Source organism: Procambarus clarkii, chromosome 20 (genome assembly GCF_040958095.1).
Source record: "Procambarus clarkii isolate CNS0578487 chromosome 20, FALCON_Pclarkii_2.0, whole genome shotgun sequence".
Taxonomy (NCBI): domain Eukaryota; kingdom Metazoa; phylum Arthropoda; class Malacostraca; order Decapoda; family Cambaridae; genus Procambarus; species Procambarus clarkii.
In genome coordinates, this window is record NC_091169.1 from 37,769,858 (window position 1) to 37,793,097 (window position 23,240).

A 23,240-nucleotide genomic window follows, 5' to 3' on the forward strand; every position below is an offset into this window, starting at 1 on the left:
AATCAAGAATTTACGATCAACGAAGTGAATGTGAGGGAAAGGGAGGATCTAGCGTCAGTCTACAACACTGAATACAAGCGCCTTGTAAGCACCAGGTGAAAGTGTATTAAAAAGCCTCCAGCATGAGTGTAATACTCATGCTGAGGCTGCATGGGTAACATCATGCGGTCAGGGGTCATCATCATCATCATCATCATCATCACCATCATCATCATCATCATCATCATCATCATCCTTCAGGGGGTCAAGAGTTTTCTGATGCATGTTGGCTTAGAGAACCATTCAAGTTTGACGCACATATGTTACTCATGTGGTTCCCCAGCATGATGAAGTGATCTGATGAAATATCTATGCCCAAAATTGTCACGAGTGCTGTCGGGTATTGGAGTTAAAAGTCAGACGACTTTCCAGTACTTTTGTACCGTCAGTTGGCAGAGTAGTTATAGTACTAGACACCATAACGATGTTGTTATCTACTTTATCTACTAAATATCTACCTTCTATGATTGCATTTTCATGATGATTTGAAATTCATCCTAAAACGAATGCAAATTAGAAAAAAATCTATCGAGGCCCTTCTAGGAAGTCTGGGAAGTTATCCAAGACCGTTTAGGAAGTCTGGGAAGTTATCCAAGACCGTCTAGGAAGTCTGGGAAGTTATCCAAGTCCGTCTAGGAAGTCTGGGAAGTTATCCAAGACCGTCTAGGAAGTCTGGGAAGTTATCCAAGACCGTTTAGGAAGTCTGGGAAGTCAAGTCATCCAGACCCGACTGAGAAGAGGGGAAAAAAGTCATCCAGACCCGACTGGGAAGTGAAGCCTATTGCCGGAATAAGTAGGGCAAGTTGGATGTGGGGCGACTCGTCCTGAATATACAATGTTTACCACCTACGTGTGGAGCATGGCTATTATGGTTCAAGAAGGTATATTGCGACCAGTGGGTGCTTCGGCGCCCAGACGGAGCACGACTCTCATTGTCTCTCTCTCTCTCTCTCTCTCTCTCTCTCTCTCTCTCTCTCTCTCTCTCTCTCTCTCTCTCTCTCTCTCTCTCTCTCTCTCTCTCTCTCTCTCTCTCTCTCATTCTCAGTTCGTATTTTTCCCCTTTTCTGCATCTCTTTCCGTTTATTTTGTTATTCTGCGTCTCTAGCTTTACCTTTAATTAAGTTACTGTGAAAATCTGAGGATAAATCACAATATATATATATATATATATATATATATATATATATATATATATATATATATATATATATATATATATATATATATATATATGTATTTTTCCTCTATTCTGTCTACTCTATATATTTATGTTTGTGTGTGTGTGTACTATTTGTGCCTGTAGGATCGAGCTCGAGCTCTTGGACCCCGCTTTTCTTGCCGATGGTTGTCTAATGCAATGACTCCTGACCTATTTCTCTACCATACCTTCTTTTAATGTTATAGATGGAGTTAGCCTCTACAACCTGCTCCTTTAGGTTATTCCATTTACTCACTTCCCTTACGCTAAAAGAAAACTTTCTAACTTCTCTATGACCATTCTGAGTCTCAAGCTTCCATCCATGTCCCCTTGTTCTATTGTTATTCATTGTAAATATCTCCTCTGTTTCCACCTTGTCAATCTCTCTAAGTATTTTATATGTCTGTATCATGTCCCCCCTCTTTCTCCCTCCTCTTTTCTTACGTGGTCAGGTCTAGTTCCTTCAGTCTGTCTTCGTACTTCATCCCTTGCAGCTCTGGGACGAGTCTCGTTGTAAACGTCTGTGTACTCACCTAGTTGTGCTTGCGGGGGTTGAGCTTTGGCTCCTTGGTCCCGCCAAAGTTTTGGTTCTTTTTGTGTGTGTCTGTTTGTGTGTGTGTGTGTGTGTGTGTGTGTGTGTATTCACCTAGTTGCGCTTGCGGGGGTTGAGCTCTGCTCTTTCGGCCCACTTCTCAACTGTCAATCAACTGTTACTAACACACACACACACACACACACACACACACACACACACACACACACACACACACACACACACACACACACACACACACACACACACACACATTTGGGCCTGGCAGCCTGGTGGATAGCGCGCAGGACTCGTAATTCTGTGGCGCGGGTTCGATTCCCGCACCAGGCAAAGTTTCTTTCACCCTGAATACCCCTGTTACCTAGCAGTAAATAGGTACTTGGGAGTTAGTCAGCTGTCACGGGCTGCTTCCTGGTGTGTGTGTGTGTGTGTGGTGTGGAGGAAAAAAAAAAGTGGTTAGTGAACAGTTGATTGACAGTTGAGAGGCGGGCCGAAGGAGCAAAGCTCAACCCCCGCAAACACAACTAGGTGAATACTACTAGGTGAATACAACTAGGTGAATACACACACACAAGAAGCAGCTCCATAACAGCTGTCTAACTCCCAGGTACCTATTTACTGCTATGTAACAAGGGCATTAAAGGTGAAAGAAACTTTGCCCATTTGTTTCTGCCTAGTCCGGGAATCGAACCCGGGCCACAAATTCTGTAACTCTTTTATCAAAGCTGTAACTTACATTCCCAAATACATTTTTGGGTTCAGTTCCAAAGCAACAGTATAGGGGTATAGAGTGCATAATAAATGAAGTAAACGAACGATTAGTCTTTGATCACAAAGACGGTGGGATGTAGTTGGGTGACAAAGGTGTTGCTGTGTCACACAACACCCAGGTTAATTATCAAGTCTCGCGGCATATGTAATCTCCATCCAACGGCGACCTTCCATCAGGCAAAAGTCTTCACTTTCACTCACGTGGTCGCTGGCAAGCCGCTCTCTCTCTCTCTCTCTGTCTCTCGGGACCTCATCTGGACATTCACTTTGACGGAACGCTCTTGCTATGGGCAGTCGAAGGAGAAATATGAAAGTATCTTTGAGGACGGCGTTCAAATGTTGAACAAATCCACAAAGGCCGTGACGAGGATTCGAACCTACGTCCGAGAGCATCCCAGATGCTAATGTTCAAATGTTGCTCTTGGAAAGAAGGGCTGAGGTATATGTCCTTGGCATGAGGTATATCTTTATCATGTTCTTTGACATAAAGGGCGGAAATCTCAATATTTAGGTCACGTTGAGACCGACTGAGTGATTGTACAAGTCTTAATGACCCATTTCAACAGATATATTGACAGATATTAACAACAACGTTGGGATCCATCCTGAACTATTACCACGAAGCTGAGTTGTGATGAATTGCAACTCAGCATCATCTGCTGTGTGTTTCTGAGCATTGCAACATCCTCAGCACAACCAATAACCTATTATCTATTTATCCCCATGTCTATATCCCTCCCCATCCCCCATTTCCCGCGGAATTCCCCAAAGGTCACCACAGCAAAAAGCTTCCTGGTGACCCATATCCTGACACGATCAGTTCTGGACTGTTAATGGGCTGATGCGAGATGGTACAAGGTGGTACGAGATGGTACAGGGTGGTACGAGGTGGTACAAGGTGGTACGAGATGGTACAGGGTGGTACGAGATGGTACAAGGTGGTACGAGAAGGTAGGAATACCATCCTGGTTTTCCTAAGACCAAAGGCGGATCATACTTAACTGAATTAATAGAACGTGATGGAAGGGACAAGAACTATCAGGAGAAAGCCATTACGACTACATCGATAGCACTTGGAAAGGATCAGGATAAGGAATAGAGATGGGACGGGGGAAAGGAATGGTGCGCGCCCGTGTTTAACACAATATTTATGCAACCAGTTGTCCCTGTCAGCAATATGATCCAGGGTCATTGGATTGTTGTATATATAGATCTGCTCCATGGCTATAAAACTGCTTCACCTGCATTATATCAAACACAAACAATGGAGAATTATTGTAAATCACATTCCGGACATGTTTCTTTAGGACTTTTCGTACTGTAAATATATGTGGAACAGTGAGACACATTGTGTGTGTTATTTTAACCTAAGTTGGTATATTGGTATATGAAGTAAAAATAAAAATTAATGGATTGATTTTCTTGCATTTTTTTCCTCAGGTTTGAGGAGAGAGGAGCCACGCAACCTTCCCCTCTGCTGCCTGGGCACCGACTGCCTCCATCACCCTGCCAGAGCTCCGTCCAAACATGGGTCATTGTCTAAAGAAGTTCGAACACGTTCTCAGGAATTCCTTTTACCGGCTCGGCCATACGGTTGCCTTGTATTACGGGTACTTCATCTTGGTGCCTCTCTTCATAACTGCTCTCTTAGCCACCGGATTCCAAAGAATCAAGTACGAGGATGATCCGGAATATCTCTTCTCGCCCAGGTCAGGTTACGCTAAGTACGAGCGAAGTGTCGTTGAAGACAACTTCTCCCTTAACTTTACTTCGAACTTTAACCCGTCGCGGATAACCCGGATGGGACGCTTTGCTAGATTTATCATTATGGCCAAAGATGAACGGACTATCCTGCGGTCGGAGGTTTGGAACGACATAGTGTCGTTAGATCGTCTGGTCCACTCCGTCAGTGTCGTCAACAACGACAAGGTGGTGAGATACGACGACCTCTGTGCCGTCTGGGACAGTGAATGTTATGAGAACAACGTCTTAGGTCTTCAGGATCTAATGCCGGGGGTTGAAAATGGCACCTTCAACCTGACTTACCCCATAATGCTCAACCCGAACAACTTCGAGACGTATGTGTTTCCTTTCTTCTTCGGTGGAGCGACCGTCAACAATGATAGTGTCATTGAGGAGGTGGAGGCGCTCTCACTCTTCTACTGGCTCAGGACCAACAACGCCAAGGAGGACTCTGCGTAAGCTTTCTATCTCTACTTTTCCAGCACCTTCAATCAGCTCCATTAAAAAATTAATCTTTTTATAGATGATTCGATGTATTTGTCAAGCTGTTGGCACATTTGTTTCATACAATCTAGACTGTATCTAGATTCCTTGATCTAATATAACATAGACCAGAATTTTTTTCTTTGCATTTGACAGGGGAACGGTAGTAACTTTGGCCACTACCTGTTAATAGTTAATGTATCAAGTGTCTCTCCTCCCCCACCAGCGGAGCGCTCTGGGAAGACGCCATCCTGAAAGCAGTGGGTGACCGGGACTTCGGCAGCATCACCGTCGCCAGGTTCGTATCCCGCACGCTGGAGTTGGAACTCGACAAAAACTCCAACTCGGTGACCCCCTTCTTCGGCGGAACAGTGTTGATCATGGTACTGTTTAGCGTGAGTTCCGCCATGGCTGGAGACTGGGTGAGGACCAAGCCATGGCTTGGACTGCTTGGCATCGTCTCCGTCTCTCTCTCCTGCGTTGCTGCTTTTGGCTTTCTCATTTATCTTGGGCTGGAGTTTATTGGTATCAACATGGCCGGCCCCTTCCTTATGTTAGGTGAGTGCTAAACCAGTTTTCTTGGTCTCCATTTTGATTTATTTGTTTTGACTTTAGTCTTCCATATTCATGTTTTGTGTACTTGCTGTTCTTAATAATGGTAAATGATACTATTTTGTACGCCAGGGCTGTAGCAAAGCCGGTTCTTGTTGTGGCTAAGGCCTCGTAGCCTGGTGGATAGAGCGCAGGACTCATAATTCTGTGGCGCGGGTTCGATTCCCGCACGAGGCAGAAACAAATGGGCAAAGTTTCTTTCACCCTGAATGCCCCTGTTACCTAGCAGTAAATAGGTACCTGGGTGTTAGTCAGCTGTCACGGGCTGCTTCCTGGGGGTGGAGGCCTGGTCGAGGACTGGGCCGCGGGGACACTAAAAAGCCCCGAAATCATCTCAAGATAACCTCAAGATAAGGCATTATGTTGTCTGAGGTTGTATAAATTATCTCTTGACTGATGGTAGCTATGATTTAATTTGTAATTTCTTTGTTTACTTTTTAAGCTCAGAAATTGCTTTCTCACCAAGACATAACCAGCCTCGAAGGCTTCATATAAGATGCTTACGAATTTTCTACCATGTTTTATGGTAATGAAAAACTCGTGATTACGAGATACTCAAAAATTATTGACCTGATAGTCTTATGAATAATGCAATCCACACAAATGAAAGGTGATACTGATTCGGCTCATCCTGGACCCTTATCACGTCCCAACTCAAGTCCTGGATATTTATCAAATCCCTGTTACCAATTGATAAGTATCCAGGACGGACCGAAACGTCACAGCTTGATACTTGATCGTCTGTGACGACGATCAATGACCAAGGCCCTTCCTGGATCCTTAGATTCAGGACGGACCGAAACGTCGTCACACCTTGATATGGGTCCAAGACGGACAGAAACGTCCTCACAGCTTGATATGGGTCCAGGACGGACCAAAACGTCGTCAAAGCTTGATATGAGTCCAGGACGGACCGAAACATTGTCACAGCTTGATATGGGTCCAGGACAGACCGAAACGTCGTCACACCTTGATATGGGTCCAGGACGGACCGAAACGTCGTCACAGCTTGATATGGGTCCAGGACGGATAGAAACGTCCTCACAGCTTGATATGGGTCCAGGACGGACCGAAACGTCGTCAAAGCTTGATATGAGTCCAGGACGGACCGAAACATTGTCACAGCTTGATATGGGTCCAGGACAGACCGAAACGTCGTCACACCTTGATATGGGTCCAGGACGGACCGAAACGTCGTCACAGCTTGATAAGGCTCCATGACGGACCGAAACGTCGTCACAAACTTTTATTTTCACACGTGTGGGTTGGGATGTGTTTCTCACTTCCAGCAATTGTGGCTTATTATCTGCATAGTCTTATAAATAAACCATGTTCCGTCTCAGGTATCGGTATGGACGACGTGTTTGTGATGTTGGCCGCGTGGCGACGTACCCGTCTTCAAGACAGTGTACCGGAGAGGATGGGCCAGGCGTTTAGTGATGCTGCGGTAGGAATCACCATCACCACAGTGACAGACGTCATCTCATTCTTCGTCGGGGCCATCACTCCATTCCCTTCCGTCCAGATCTTTTCCATATACACAGGTAAGTTGTTCTGCGGTCGATTTTAATGATGCTAAAGTGTCTTTTAGCATCTGTAAATTTTTAGAAATCTTTAGTCTTTTTTAACAATGTTTAAATGTAATTTGAGATTTTTGTGTCAGTAGCTTTAATCCAAAAGTTGGAAAATTTCTTGCTTCACCTACATTTATTCGACTTTAAGCAATGTATGGGTGCTCATTGTTAGAGAATAATGAAGGATAAAGGATACTTGCTGTAAGATGACATCAACTCCTCCTGAAACACAATGGTAACTCTCGCTGTAAACTGTCGTGTTTCGAATAAGAAATGTTCTCAGCTCAATATATGAATCTCATATAGAGAATGTCACAATACCGGGGTTGAGGAAAAAAAATTCAACCCGCATATGTGAAACTAAATTATAGTGACGACATTTCGGTTCCTAGTGGTGCTTGGGTCTGTCTATCTATCTATCTATCTATCTATCTATCTATCTATCTATCTATCTATCTATCTGTCTATCTATCTATCTATCTATCTATCTATCTATCTATCTATCTATCTATCTATCAATCTATCTATCTATAAAATAGATATAAAACCTTTATTATGAGCTACGGGAATTGTACGTCAATGTTTAATGGGAATACGGAGGGAATACTACAGCTGATTCCATCTATCGGCAGGTAAACGCACTAACAACAGGGCAGGCCAACAGCAGCCATAAGATATAGCACACGACATCTATCGAAATAAAATTAAACTATCACAGATCCAACCTGCAAGATACAGCAAACGCCATCTGTTATCATGATATTGAACTATCAAACAGGCCAACAGCAGCCCATAAGGCGGGTTGTTGGGCTCAAGGAAGCATTCCCGCGCTTACATTTCATTGGCAGATATTCTTTGGTGACATTCACCGCAACAGCCAATCACAAAAAGGGATGAACTAAAGGTTGTATTCACTAAATAATATAATCGGTGTTTAGCAAATCAGTCCTGCTTATGTAATTCTGTTTCCACTCTAGTCCATCACAAAATTGAAATTTTCACCCGTTTGAAATTGTTAATTAAGTGATAAGGAAATACTAAAGGATATAGCAGGTTTTAGCAAAAAACAAACTAGCAAAAAATAGCAAAAAACGACTTGGTAACCGAACCTGTGACGTCATCAGTTGTTGGACCTTATGCTAAATTCTGCCCCCTCACTCCCCCCCCCTACCTTTCCTCCACTTCCCTAGTCCCCAACTCCATCGTCCTCACTCCATCGTCCTCACTCCCTCGTCCTTACCCCCTCCTCATCCCCACCCCTTCGTCCCCCCCCCCCCTTCGTCCGTGCATAAGACACATTCTCTCTTATCGTATCTGAGTTTTAAGAGAGTGTTAGTCTGTTCAAAGTTGGAAGCCACACGTTCCGGTTAGCTTCGCCCAAATTAGCAGAGGGAATGGTCTGGGGTACAGGATGAACATAGGGTAATCGCGGTCGTCAGAGTTCAAAAGGCAACAGCGTGCCAGAGGGGTTTAATTCAGTCCCCTACGTCGATTTTTTGGGGGCACTACTCGTTGCCTACTCAGCTAAATATTTCCAAAACAAACGTTTCAAGACAATTTGTTTTCTTATAGTAATATGCACCATTATTCACTGAACTCGGGGAAAATTAACCAAAATTTCCCGTTTTTAATCATTTGCCAGTATAGAAGAAACAATTCTTCCATAGCTTGCAAGGTTTCTCAAGTCAGAGTCCCATGTCAGAGTAAAGGGTAAATATTATTGTTTGAGTATTACACACCTTGAAGCGCCTCTAACTGGCGACCTCCGACACATTAAACAATTATATGTTTGTACGAGAGAGAAAGAGACAGATAGTCAGACACAGACAAACACTGAGACAAAGACAGAGAAATATAGAGAAAAAGGTACAGAGACAAAGGCAGAGACAGACAGTATACATAGATTGATGGACAGAGATGAACAGATTTAGGACCTGGGTAGCGCCGGGTACCTCCTAGTATATATATATATATTTATATATAAACACGCCACTAACAAATGGCACGTGAATATATTATAATAAAAAATAAAGCACAAACAAATCTTTCGCCAATGTTTACTGAAAGTAATAAATGTAGCAGATGATGTTTCAGTGGTTACAGTGATGGTATACATGTAATCATTCATATGAATATATTTCAGGCATGGCGGTGGTGGTGGCATACATATGGCACATCTCGTTCTTCGGAGGCTGCCTGGCTTTCTCTGGCTACATGGAGAAGGACCAGCGCCACGGAGTCACTTGCCGCAAGATCAAATCCAAGTCAGAAGCAGGTTAGTAGCGTCCATTGCAGCGCCTCGATATCTTGCTCGTGTCTTGTTCCCTCTTTAGGATCTCCAGAAGATGGTCATTCACGCCTTGTGGCTCCTCGATAACATTCTCGTGTCGTGGTCTTCCTGTGGCTCCAGAAGCAATGTGTTGATGTTGTTGTGGATTTAGGAGCCTCGACGGCAGTGGTGCTGGATGTACGCTTCTACATGGGTGCTATAGCCGTAAGGTTAGCGGAGGAGACGAACGCCCCTTGTGACGAATTAACACACTGAGAGACAGGCCCGCGGAGAGGCAAGCACCGGTCCCCACCCAGCACAGAGAACTCTGGGTAGACAAAGTCATGACAAAAACATCATCCCTTTCTAAGCTCGTATCCAAATGAGCAAGAACGCAAAACGCCTTCCAACAGAGAAGGATCCACCCGCCCACTACGCCCCCGAGGGTACACCAGCCGCCCACACTATACGGCCAAGTCGGCGCCCGACACTGTCTCCTCTCCCAAAGAACCAGCCAGGATACGGAAAAATCTTCTAACTCCCCTGTGACCGTCCTCAGGGAATGAGTGCGCCAGGCGTCGTAACCGTCCGGACCGTTGAACAGGAATGCCAGACGGTATTATCGAGACCCAAAGGGTATAATTGCGTCACTTGTTCCGGTTATCCCCAGGCGGAGCAGGTGTCAAGACGTCCGCTCGTCACCAAGGTTGAATCAGGAATCGTAGAAGCAAAGTGTAACGACAGTATGAATTATGTTGGCCGGATGAGCGAGGATTTTCTTCCGCTCTCACTCTCTCTCTCTCCCTTCTACTTAATGTTTAGTATTTGACTATATATGACATTTCTGTAGATTTTGAACGATTTCACCAACTTCAAGGTATGACTCAGAGATGTCTTACCTCATTCGCCAGCCTCCCTCCCCCACTCACCCCCCACCCCCTCACCTCTCATTCTCTCACTCTCAGCGGATGCCAGCTGCTGCTACCGTTTCCTATGCACGGGCGGGATAAGTGAAGCAGATCCCTGGAACCAAAAGGATAACAAAGAACACATCGTTATGGTGTTCTTCAGAGATCAAGTGGCCAGTTTCCTCAACATCCCGGCCGTCAAAGGTGAGCCCTATACTTTCTACCCTAAGCTGGATAGTCTTTGAACAGTTTGAACAAATAGAAAACAAATATATTGTTAACTGTTCAGTTTCAAACATATGTATATTCCTATATTTTGTTTTAGCTGTTTTAAGAAGATTTAATTCAATTTATTTTGTTTTAATTTGTATGTGCTAAATTCGTATGCAATTAATTTTAACGATAAACCAAGGCAATTATTTATTGAAAAGCGAACACAAATATTTGTATTAGATTGGTGTTAAAGAGGCCCCTTTATAACCAAGACACAATACAAGATATTCAGAATCTTCAATCTCTATAAATTGACATGTCTGTCCGTCTATCTGCCTGTCACTGTTCGACGTTTAAAACCAAACGCTTGTGGCTAGCTTCACCCAATTTTTCCCAGTAACTGCTTTTGGTTGCATGCCCAACATGGGTGAGTCCTCCCTCCATAAAATTTCTCACAACACCATTACACTTGATTCTGAATTATTATTGTTATAATTATTATTATTAATATTATTATTTTATTTACACATAAAACATTATGCAATGTTCATGGCAAAATTGTTCAAGGTTAACCTACTCACCAGGAAATACACACACACATATATATATATATATATATATATATATATATATATATATATATATATATATATATATATATATATATATATATATATATATATATATATATATTACATACATATGTTGACCAAACCACACACTAGAAAGTGAAGGAACGACGACATTTCAGTCCGTCCTGAACCATTCTCAAGTCGACTTGAGAATGGTCCAGGACGGACCGAAACAACGTTGTCGTCCCTTCACTTTCTAGTATGTGGTTCGGTCAACATATTTCAGCCACGTTATTGTGACTCCTCGTCTGCATTACATACATACATTTTTGTGATTTTTGTGTTGGCAGCCGTGGTGATTGTACTGTTCCTGGTTTACCTGGGGGTGGCCTTCTGGGGCTGCACTATGCTGGACGAAGGCCTTGAGCGACGGAGACTCTCCCGTGACGACTCCTACTCTGTGGAGTTTTATGAGAGAGAAGACAAGTATTTTAGGGAATTTCCATACAGAGTGCAGGTGAGGAAAGCTTCAGAGTCTTAAGGTAAAGAGTTTCCATGCTAAATTCAGACGAGAAAAGTTAGCAAGCATTAAGCATAGTAGTTTTCAAACCTAATTCAATTGAGAAAAGCTTCCAAGACTTAAGCTGAGTAGTTTCCATACTTTATTAAATTGAGAATAACTTTTAAGACTTAAGTAATGCATACTACCTTATTAAGTCTAAGTTAATTCAAGAATGTCTGTATATTTTAAAAGAATGTTTCGTGACATTATATCCACATAACACTTTTTTAGTTCTAGGCGCAAATACGATACTAAATCAACTGTTTTTGTTCCCAGGTTGTAATAACAGGTGATCTGAACTATAGTGACCCCGAAACCCAGAAGGATCTGATGGCTCTACACAAGGAGTTCGAGTCTACGCCATACAGTATTGGATCCCTCTATACAGAATCATGGCTGAGAGCCTGGTTAGGTTTCGTTGAAAGAAACAAAGATTTCCTAGATATTAATATTACAAGTGAAGAGGATTTCTGCGCTGAGCTCAAAGAGGTAAGTCACCCTAAGCACAGTGAGTTAGGGAGAGTATGTATAATGTATTCTCTTTGTAGATTACAGCCTACATTACAAATTACATAAAAACAAAACAGTGGGGAGGGTAGAAGAAAATACTCTGAAATATTCAAGGAGATACTCTTAAAGCTTCCCCGAATGCCTTTTATTCTCTTCTGCGAGGCTACAGGTTCTTACAATATTACCAAAGGGAGTAGAGGAGAAATGATATGAACAAAATATGATAAATAATTGTTCAAGAAGTAAGTAATATGGACAAATGTACAAAAAATGTAAGGTATTTATTTATTATTATTTATATACTTATTTATATATATATATATATATATATTATATTTGGCTCATACAAAAATCAAGTAAAGTCGCGTTTTTTTTAACAAACTTTGATTTGTTGTCGGTTATTTTGTTCTAAATACGAACGAAAGTCTCCGTGGTGTAGTGGTAAGACACTCGCCTGGCGTTCCGCGAGCGCTTTGTCATGGGTTCGTATCCTGGCCGGGGAGGATGTACTGGGCGAAAATCCTTAACTGTAGCCTCTGTTTAACGCAACAGTAAAATGTGTACTTGGCTGTAACAACGATTCTTCGCGGCGGGGATCGTATTCCAGGGACCTGCCCGAAACGCTACGCGTACTAGTGGTTGTGCAAGAATGTAACAACTCTTGTATATATCTCAAAAAATAAAAAACGTTCACACATATTCTCTGTTCACTCTTCCTCAGCTGTACCTGTCAGGTCCGGCCAATCTATTCGCTGAGGACGTCAAGTTCAACGAGAACCAAACGCGTATTGAAGCGTCCAGGTTCATCGTCCAGGCATACAAGGTGCTGGACGGAAACGCAGATAAGGATATGATGGAAACCTTCCGCAAAGTGGCCTCAGAGTCCAAGTTTAACGTCACAGTCTACAATCTATTTTTCGTCTACTTTGATCAGGTTGGTCAATTTTGCCTATGTACTTCCCAGTAAACACAGAATGTTGATAATGTTAATCCAGGTTGGTGGATTTGATAATGTACTTCCCAGTAAACACATAATGTTGATTCATGGTTGAAAATGTTGAATTATCTTTACTCTTATATATTGTGCCCGCTGTGGTCGAATTGAGTGATACATTGTTTTGTTGTGATGAATTTTATTTGCGCAACATGGATCTTTTCAGCATATATGATTCTTGTTTTCTATTTCTTTTCAGTTCACTATGGTGAGGTCAACTAGCATAGAAAACATCTGTTTAACAGCAGTCATAATGATGGCTGTGTCTCTCGTGTTTATACCAAACGCTCTCTGTTGTCTCTGGGTCGTCTTCTCTATCACCTCGGTGGAAATCGGTGTTGTGGGTTACATGGCCTTTTGGGGCGTAAGTTTAGATTCCATTTCCATGATCAACTTAATCATATGTATTGGTTTTAGTGTCGATTTCTCAGCTCACATTGCACATGCTTATTTGGTGTCTAAAGGTGAAACTCCAGACGAGCGAGTACGGGATTGTCTCTATACTCTGGGACTGCCAATATTGCAAGGAGGTCTCTCTACTATTCTAGGTGTCACCGCATTAAGTCTAGCTCCCTCCTATATATTTATCACTTTCTTTAAGACTGTCTTCCTTGTAATATTGTTTGGTGTTTTACATGGACTCGTACTCCTGCCAGTACTCCTTTCCGTCTTGGGCCCTATTTCTTGTAGTAAAAAGAAACCGAAGGAGGACACAGAGCTGTCTGCGACAAATTGCCAACCAACCCATGTACATGGCCAGGAAATTTCCCTCTCTGGTCCCAGTTTGAGAATTCCACGACCACGCAGTGTAACGGCAATGACCACTAGTGAATCAGCTGTAGAAGTGGAACCTGAGGTAATGGATCAACCTGGAAGCACTAACAATATAGAAAAAGACTTGGGTCTCGGCACTTCCAGCGATGATTCCAGTGAATCAAGCGTGAGTAAGGAAGTCGCGATATGGCGTGGTGTTTCTGATATTGTTACTGACAGTAGAATTCGTTCCGAACCTCCTATCCTGAAAACGTTTTCTAATAAAGGATATGTAAGTGATGGCGCGGAAGCTGAAAAACACCACGTCCACAAACGTCTTGACAGATACGGTGAATGGGAAGATCCACGTCGAAGTCACCAGGGCCCTCGTCGAAGTCATCAGGGTCCTCGTCAAAATTATCAGGGCCAATGTCCATCTGCTGATTATTCCCCTACTCGACGACACGACTCGTCACACGCACCTGAAGACCGGCCCCGTCACTCAAGGTCTAGAGATAGGGGTATGCATCGAAGTGCATCTTCAGCAGAACAATATGAATCACACACGCCTTCAAAACCCAGTGGACGGCACCGTGATCGCCGCTAGCATCACCATGTACCCAGTACATGTACCCAGTACATGTACCCAGTACACAGTCAGTTATCAAATGTGGGTTGTGCTGTCCGTAGATTTGTCTTTTTTCAGTTTTTTGTTCGCAATGAACTCAAAATTTGTGTTATTATATTAAAACATTTAGGTACAACTGGATTCGTGTAGCTACCTTAGACTATATGACAAACAAATCTGTGCTTGAAGACCATTTTGATATGTGAGAATTTACACATGCCCAACCCTATTTTTCTCCAATGTCTTGTAACTGCGGTACGCGTCAGTATGTAAGTGTGGTTATATGTGTAACTTTGCATGGTGACTTTGCATGAAACTGTGTACTAAAGTTTCTTAAAGTTTGTTAATATTATTGTGACTGCAGAATAATGTGTATAAATATTGAAATGCATCTGATTCCACATTGAAAATTATGCATTTTTCTTGTGTGTTTATTTAATTGTTGTTAAATGCCTTTCAAAGCATTTTGTTGCAGTATATATATATATGTGTGTGTGTGTGTGTGTGTGTGTGTGTGTGTGTGTGTGTGTGTGTGTGTGTGTGTGTGTGTGTGTGTGTGTGTGTGTGTGTGTGTGTGTTTACATTATTATGATGTCAATAATATTCTTTATGTGAAAATGTTCTAATCAGAGAAGAATGGTGTTTACAATTGTTAGCAAGGATACATATTTTAACTGGAGTAGTTGTGATGTAATATAATACTCTTATTCCAATAATGTTTTCTGTTTTGTTTTTAAACTTAAACTGCATTAACTAGCAGCCGTTTTAATATAATTGTAAATTGCATGAAATTGAGCAAACTGTGTTCCATCACAGCTTGTTACATAATTTCAATCTAGTCACACATGGCTAATGTCATACACAAGAGGTGGTTAGGACACTCCAGCCGAAGTCTTGTTCACTAATGTCTTGTTCACTTGTCTTGTTTACTTGTTCAGTCTTGTTCACTTGTAGAGCAATACAAGACGAGAGTAGACTTCATATACTATCTCTTGTTCCGAAGCAGTAAGCTTGTTAGTCTAATCAAGGCTTATCTGGCCTTATGTAGGATGCAACCAACAACAGTCGCATAACTCCCGGGTACCTACTTATTGCTAAATGAACAGAAGCAAGCGGGTGTACAGAAAGGAGCCCAAACGTTTCATTGAACCCGGGTTCACTTGGTAGTAAGTCAACCACGCTACAGGTAACATCCAAAAGTTTTCTCTCATCTTAATGTTTCTTCACACTATTATCACCAGTTTCTGCTCTCTACTGCATTTGTTCATGTTCACAGTGGTGAACAACTAGGGGATGGACAACAATCTACTGCTTCTCCAGTTGTTCAGAGTGTTAGTGAACAACACTAAGATGGATAATGTTGACCAGACCCCACCTTCACCTTCTAGTGTGTGGTCCCTTCACCTTCTAGTGTGTGGTCCCTTCACCTTCTAGTGTGTGGTCCCTTCACCTTCTAGTGTGTGGTCCCTTCACCTTCTAGTGTGTGGTCCCTTCACCTTCTAGTGTGTGGTCCCTTCACCTTCTAGTGTGTCGTCCCTTCAACTTCTAGTGTGTCGTCCCTTCACCTTCTAGTGTGTCGTCCCTTCACCTTATAGTGTGTGGTCCCTTCACCTTCTAGTGTGTCGTCCCTTCAACTTCTAGTGTGTCGTCCCTTCACCTTCTAGTGTGTCGTCCCTTCAACTTCTAGTGTGTCGTCCCTTCACCTTCTAGTGTGTCGTCCCTTCACCTTATAGTGTGTGGTCCCTTCACCTTCTTGTGTGTCGTCCCTTCACCTTCTAGTGTGTCGTCCCTTCACCTTCTAGTGTGTCGTCCCTTCAACTTCTAGTGTGTCGTCCCTTCACCTTCTAGTGTGTCGTCCCTTCACCTTCTAGTGTGTGGTCCCTTCACCTTCTAGTGTTTCGTCCCTTCACCTTCTAGTGTGTCGTCCCTTCAACTTCTAGTGTGTCGTCCCTTCACCTTCTAGTGTGTCGTCCCTTCACCTTCTAGTGTGTGGTCCCTTCACCTTCTAGTGTGTGGTCCCTTCACCTTCTAGTGTGTCGTCCCTTCACCTTCTAGTGTGTGGTCCCTTCACCTTCTAGTGTGTCGTCCCTTCACCTTCTAGTGTGTCGTCCCTTCAACTTCTAGTGTGTCGTCCCTTCACCTTCTAGTGTGTCGTCCCTTCACCTTCTAGTGTGTGGTCCCTTCACCTTCTAGTGTGTGGTCCCTTCACCTTCTAGTGTGTGGTCCCTTCACCTTCTAGTGTGTCGTCCCTTCACCTTCTAGTGTGTCGTCCCTTCACCTTCTAGTGTGTGGTCCCTTCACCTTCTAGTGTGTGGTCCCTTCACCTTCTAGTGTGTGGTCCCTTCACCTTCTAGTGTGTGGTCCCTTCACCTTCTAGTGTGTGGTCCCTTCACCTTCTAGTGTGTCGTCCCTTCACCTTCTAGTGTGTAGTCCTTTCACCTTCTAGTGTGTGGTCCCTTCACCTTCTAGTGTATCGTCCCTTCAACTTCTAGTGTGTCGTCCCTTCACCTTATAGTGTGTCGTCCCTTCACCTTCTAGTGTGTCGTCCCTTCAACTTCTAGTGTGTCGTCCCTTCACCTTCTAGTGTGTGGTCCCTTCACCTTCTAGTGTGTGGTCCCTTCACCTTCTAGTGTGTGGTCCCTTCACCTTCTAGTGTGTGGTCTGGTCAACATTCTTCAGCCACGTTATTGTGACTCATCGCCTGCAAGATGGATAATAACTGCCTTCTACTAAAGTTGTCAGTGTTCAGAGTACTGGTGAACAACAAGTGGGATGAATAACAGTCTAATACTACTAATGTAGTTGTCAATGTTCAGAGTGTTGTTGAACAACAATGATAACAATTTATTTCCAATGAATTTGTTAAAATTTAATGTATTAATGAACAAAAATAATATGGTTAAACACTAAACAAACCTGTGAAATAAATTTGACTGAGTTTATGAGTTTCAGAAAATATTAAAATGCAATATATTTTTAAATATTTATTAGAACTGTGATCGAATTTAATTGAAAATGTTGTAAATCTAACGTTATATTTGTTTTAATTAATACTGCTCCACTCATCAATATATTTGGAATCTAAAAATTATAGAATATCCAAAAAAGTGCAAAGAAAATTACAAAAAAGGGGGCGAATGGGATATATAATGTGCAGAGAGAAAAAAGTGTGTGAAGGGAGTCCCCAAAAGTGTGAAGGGAATCCCCAAAAGTGTGAAGGGAATCCCCAAAAGTGTGAAGGGAATCCAAAAGAAATGAAAATACAATTTTAAAAGGGGGCTATGTAAGTTATTTTATTACAGTAAATATATTTTTATGTCCGTTAGTTTCACTTTTCCCTAATAATAACATGATATGACACTATATGTACTGATAACATGATATAACACCATGTCCTGATAACATGCTATAACACCATGTACTGATAACATGATATAACACTATGTACAGAAACTTGAGAGAGTTCAGAGGTTTGCAACTAGATTAGTACGAGTATTGAGAGACCTCAGCTACGATGGCAGGTCGAGAGAATTTATCCTCACAACGACAGGGAAGACCAGAAACTGTGGGAATAACAGCATGGAATATCCAGAGAGGACTAAAGACAGGAAACTGTGAAGATAATCTGATATAAATAAATATCTGAATAATCTGACGGATAATCTGAATAAATGAGTAAATAAAAGAGCAGTGGTTATTCTGGCTGGTGTTGTGCCAATCACATATTAATAAAATGTAAAATAAAGTAAATAAGACTGCTCGTGACCTCTACAATGTATAAGCTGCCGGTAAAACATAGAGAATAAACACTTAAAACATTTAATATAACAAAAATGATAACATACAAAATAAAGCATAACCTTTTCTCTTAAAGCTTTAATAACATACAAAACAAAGCCCCTTATCCACTTGGCTAAAACACAATATTATGAAAAGAAATATAAATACAGGTGAGTTTTTACGTTTAGCAAAAGAAAGGTGCAAATTACTTTATACAAGAGCTATATGCATCTACAGTCTCCTGAAGAGGAGGAGGCAGTATATGTTACTGCTGAGAGTACGAAGTGTATTCTGAGGACTGGACTGATTGATTGATTGATTGATAAAGATTAAGCCACCCAAGAGGTGGCATGGGCGAGGACTGGACACTGGTGAGCTCATTTCATGTGGGCCAGGCCAGCATAAATGGCGCTGATGTTGTGGGGAACCATTAGCCGGCAATTAAACGAGCAGTTAGTGGTTGGTCGACCGGCGAGTGGAACTAGGTCTCTGCCCCGACAGGTGTCCACTAGGTGTAATAATAACTCTTCCTGCCCGAAACGCTTTGCGTAATAGTGGCTTTAGGCATTGTATGTACTAGCTCTATCTATAAATTCAGCAATATTTGTATCACCCCTTGTATGTATGTACTTTACCTGAATAAACATTTGAATTTGAATTTGAATTTGAAACCTAAATAAATATTTTGATTTGAATTTGAATTTGAATTTTGAATTTTGTGTCTTGCGTACTAGAAGGAGGAGGGGGGGGGGTGGTGTCTGTCTAGACACTGAGAACGTATTGTTGTTGTTGTTAATGTTGATTCCTTATGTTGAAACATGCAGATATATTGGTGAATAGGCCCAGCTCAGTCATGGCCGCAAGACGGTGGAGGATGACCTTTAACTCATACATCAGTCCGGGAAGGATCACACTTTCCTTTCATCCTTATCTCTGGGAATTTGGTGATGTAGACCTGGCCCAATGTAAACTGTGCCAGCAAAATTATTTGCACACCATCCGTCACTATATTTATTTATTATTTATTTATTTATTTATTTATTTATATACAAGAAGGTACATTGGGTTTGTGAGAATACATAGCAGAGTATTTACAATCTTGTAAAGCCACTAGTACGCGCAGCGTTTCGGGCAGGTCCTTAATCTAACAGATAATTTTAAGTAGGTAAATTCTAGCAGAATTAATAAAATGATAACAGATACATTGCAAGAAAAAAATGAGATGAGAGAGATTAGTAAGTATATTAAAGCACATTGAAATTGAAATTGAAATTGAAATAAGTTTATTGAGGTAAAATACACACAAAGGGATGAGGTAGCTCAAGCTATTCTCACCCCATTCAGTACAACGTGTTAATATATACATAGACACACATCACAAATAAACACATTACCAAACATTCTGAGAGATAAACATATACATTTCCTCCCTCACAAGTAGTATGGTATCAGACGTACACACAAATACTTTTATGACCTAGGTATACTGTATAGACAATTTGCAAGACACCTGCAGATAATTCAACAAAATATTACAATCTTGGTGCAAAATTCTTATATCTCTCAAGAATATCATCAACCTTTCCGTTGTGACACATCCAGGCTATTTGTTCAGGAACAGTCCTTATCTCAGTGTTTCTATATACATTAATCAACGGACAATCAAGAATATAATGGGCAAGGGTGTGAGACCTTAACATACCACATAGTTTACACTTCGTGTCATTACCATGAACATCTATCCCATATTCCCAGTAATATTTGTACCCAAGCCTGAGCCGCATGTACACAGAGTCACTCCAAGCATTTCTCCTTTTACCATAAGTGAAATGGGTGTTTTGACTCACATACATGTAGTGTTGCATGGTTTGACTTCTCTCATACATTATCTCTCTCCTCTCCACTCCCGCCTGTGCCTGAATATTTCTGATTTTGCTTCTTATTTGTCTCATTGTGAATTCACATTCAATGTCAACTTGTGGTTTTGATGTGGCACGTTTGGCCAAGTCATCCGCCACCTCGTTGAGCACTATTCCAACATGAGACGGAATCCACATGAATTTCACACTATAACCTTTCAGCTGTATCTCAGTTATTCTTCTCTTACAGTCCTCCACTATAGACATGAAGACTGGGTTTCGACTGTTTAAGGACTCCAGTGCTCCTCGGCTATCGACAAATACAAAAACATTTTTGTCGTCATGACGTACTTCCTCCAAACACGCCAGAATGGCCTGCAGTTCAGCTTGTGTGGATGATATATAATTACTAAGCCGGAGTTCAATTATCCTGTCCACAGTCCCAAACTCCGTATAATCCCTTATTAGGACACCAAACCCTGCCCTGCCATCTTCCGCCACCGACCCGTCGCAATATACATGTAAACTGTTGCCTCTTGGTAACCGAGATATCATGCTTCCATACAAACACCGTAATTGTCCCGGTTCATGATGAATCTTTTTCACCTTGAGGGGTACAATTTCGACGTCTATTTTCTGTACTTTCCAGGGAGCAGACATATTACATTGTCGAGAGGGTTTACAGCAGTCAAGTACGTCGTATTCCCTGAGGTCATGAGCTAATCCTCTCGTATAGCGTGTCTCCCTCAGTTTCCTGGAAGTGTGTACGTCACTCAAGCAGGTCTGAACGCTCTCAAACAGCTTATCCCCTCCTTTTCTCCGCATGAAACGAATAGATACTCTAGTGTTAATGTCACGGACTCTATCACACACACTCTGTAAATTTAATTCCATTCTCATTATTTCAATCATTGCATTTCTTTGACATCCAAGAATAATCCTCATAGCCTCGTTCTGTATCAGCTCTATTTTTTGAATTCTGCCTTGGCCTGTGTAAGACAATACGGGTGCTGCGTAGTCTATCAGGGATCGAACAGTGCTTATGTATAACATCCGCAAGATAGGTACCCCAACACCTTTACCAGAAAAAGCCAGTGCTTTTAGAGGATGCAGACGGGCTTTACATAAGGTGCTGATATGATTTATTTCAGCATTTTTACTCTCACATGTGTATCCAACATACATGCCCAGATACTTGTACTTCTGTACACGGCTCAGTTCCACACCATTTAGAGTAAGTGTTATATTTCTTCGTTTCCTATACTCGTATTTGGTTTTATCTGCATTTATAACTATAAAGCACATTGGTATATTAATTAAAGCTCTGATTGATTACATTGACAGCTTGATTGGTAATTTAAACAAGATGATGGAAGGAAGGAAGGAATTATCAGGGGAAAGTACCAAGCCATGACGACCATATAGCACTGGGAAGGGGTCAGGATAAGGATTTAGAATGGGACGGGGAGGAATGGTGCCTTCCTGGAATGAATGGAAATAAAATCATTTTTTTCGATGGGGTTCCCCTCTCTGTTAATAGAACGTCGCATTTTGACGAATACTCTACCTAAGACTAAAAATCGTCGTACTAGAAACTCGTATTGGCTCGCGAAATTGATGTAGTGTGCAGGACAAACATATAAATTTTGACACTAGCTCTCCACATATGTCAGTTGCTTAATTTAGAACCTGTACTTGAGGTCGATCTCGAACCCATTGTTGATGTGACGACTTATATTGAATTTTGTAACTAGCTCATCAAGATTGTAACTTGCTTAGCTAAATGAATTGTGGGGTTCAGTCCCTGAGCCCATTATGTGCCTCTGTAACCCTTTCCACTACCGCCCACAAGATGGGTATGGGGTGCATAATAAATTAACTAAACTAATAAATAAAATGTATCCCGTTTCCTGTTTTGGCCCCTCTGGTAGGTTAGGATTAGGGCACTTTTAGTACGACAGTTTCTTGACATTGGGAAACGTTAGGACGGGGCTATTTAATGAAGTTATACCTAGTTTTTGATCTACACTTAGGAATCTCTCATATAAAACAAGGTAGCAGCACATTTCTGTGAATACCTAAGCTTGTGAATAACAAAAAATATATAATAAATAATAATAAATAGTAAATTTTTATTCAGGTAAGGTACATACATACAAAGTAAGATACAAAAGTTGATGGATTTATAGATAGAGTTAGTACATACAATGCCTAAAGCCATTATTACGCAAAGCATTTCGGGCAGGATTATATATTAGTATATGTAACTCCTATCCCAACATTAATTGTTCATAAGAGTTACACTCTTATGTTCTTTGTACACACTACATTCTTTTGAAGAAAAAACTAAATAAGACTAGAATTGTGAACATATTTTATATGCGAAATGGTCGAAGTATATATATACATGCGATCCGTTTCCTATACCAACTGACGTTGGCGTAGATATCCGGAAGAGGGGTTGCGTGGTGACCGCCGGCCGGGTCGGACGTTCCTGAGGTCTCTCCGCACTGGCTAGTGTTTACGTTGGGTGATCGCTTGTTTGCCCTGCTGGTGGTGGTTTGCCACTGACGGGGTGACGTTTGCTTCGCCATGGGGACGTTTCGCCCTCCATTGCAGAGGACGCTGTCAGCTGGTCTGGCGTTTACGGTGCCGGTGGACCATCCATTGGTTGGTGTCGCCCTAGTAGACGTGCTGCGTGTGCAGCTGTCTGACCTGGTGGGCATCCAGCTGCTTCAGGGCCACCGTGCTGTGGTCAAGTTCCGCCTCCAGGCTGCCTTTCAGGCGTTTCTCGAACGGTGTGAGGGGCGTGTTTACCCTCTCCCTGATTCAGCTGGCTCAGTTAAGGTAGTGAATCTTAGTGTCACCTTGACGTCTGTGACGGTGCATGGTGCCCCCTTCGAATTTCAGGACGACTTTTTAACCTCCTGTTTCGAACGGTTTGGGACAGTGTTGAGTGTTCGTTGGAACAAGGTCGTTGCCGGGCACTGTGTTGGTATGCTTGACGGCTCCCGCACCCTGACGATGTCGCTGAAGGGTAGTGTACCGTCGTCGATGTCCGTGTTGGGATACACGCTCCGCTGCCAGTACCGGGGTCAACCGCGCACCTGTTATCGGTGTGGTCACGAGGGTCATCTGGCTGCTGCGTGCGACGTGGGAGCGACTGGTCGTGTGCATGTTCTTCGTGCGGAGGATTTTCCGCCCCTGTTGCGTTCGGGC

The 23,240-nt window shown here is 42.2% G+C and overlaps 1 protein-coding gene across 2 annotated transcripts in view; it reads left to right on the forward strand.

The window, feature by feature from the left end:
• The window catches only part of LOC123755338 (patched domain-containing protein 3), a 36,418-nt gene extending 18,718 nt beyond the window's left edge, over window positions 1–17,700 (forward strand). For both annotated transcript variants that reach the window (XM_045737874.2, XM_069327881.1), the window contains exons 2-10: window positions 4,002–4,759; window positions 5,014–5,345; window positions 6,743–6,943; window positions 9,117–9,248; window positions 10,208–10,354; window positions 11,286–11,452; window positions 11,774–11,986; window positions 12,729–12,941; window positions 13,201–17,700. In XM_045737874.2, the coding sequence (XP_045593830.2) occupies window positions 4,089–4,759; window positions 5,014–5,345; window positions 6,743–6,943; window positions 9,117–9,248; window positions 10,208–10,354; window positions 11,286–11,452; window positions 11,774–11,986; window positions 12,729–12,941; window positions 13,201–14,361 (3,237 nt within the window). In that variant the 5' untranslated portion in view covers window positions 4,002–4,088 and the 3' untranslated portion in view covers window positions 14,362–17,700. The remainder of the gene's footprint in view (window positions 1–4,001; window positions 4,760–5,013; window positions 5,346–6,742; window positions 6,944–9,116; window positions 9,249–10,207; window positions 10,355–11,285; window positions 11,453–11,773; window positions 11,987–12,728; window positions 12,942–13,200) is intronic.
• The last annotated feature ends 5,540 nt before the right edge of the window (window positions 17,701–23,240 follow it).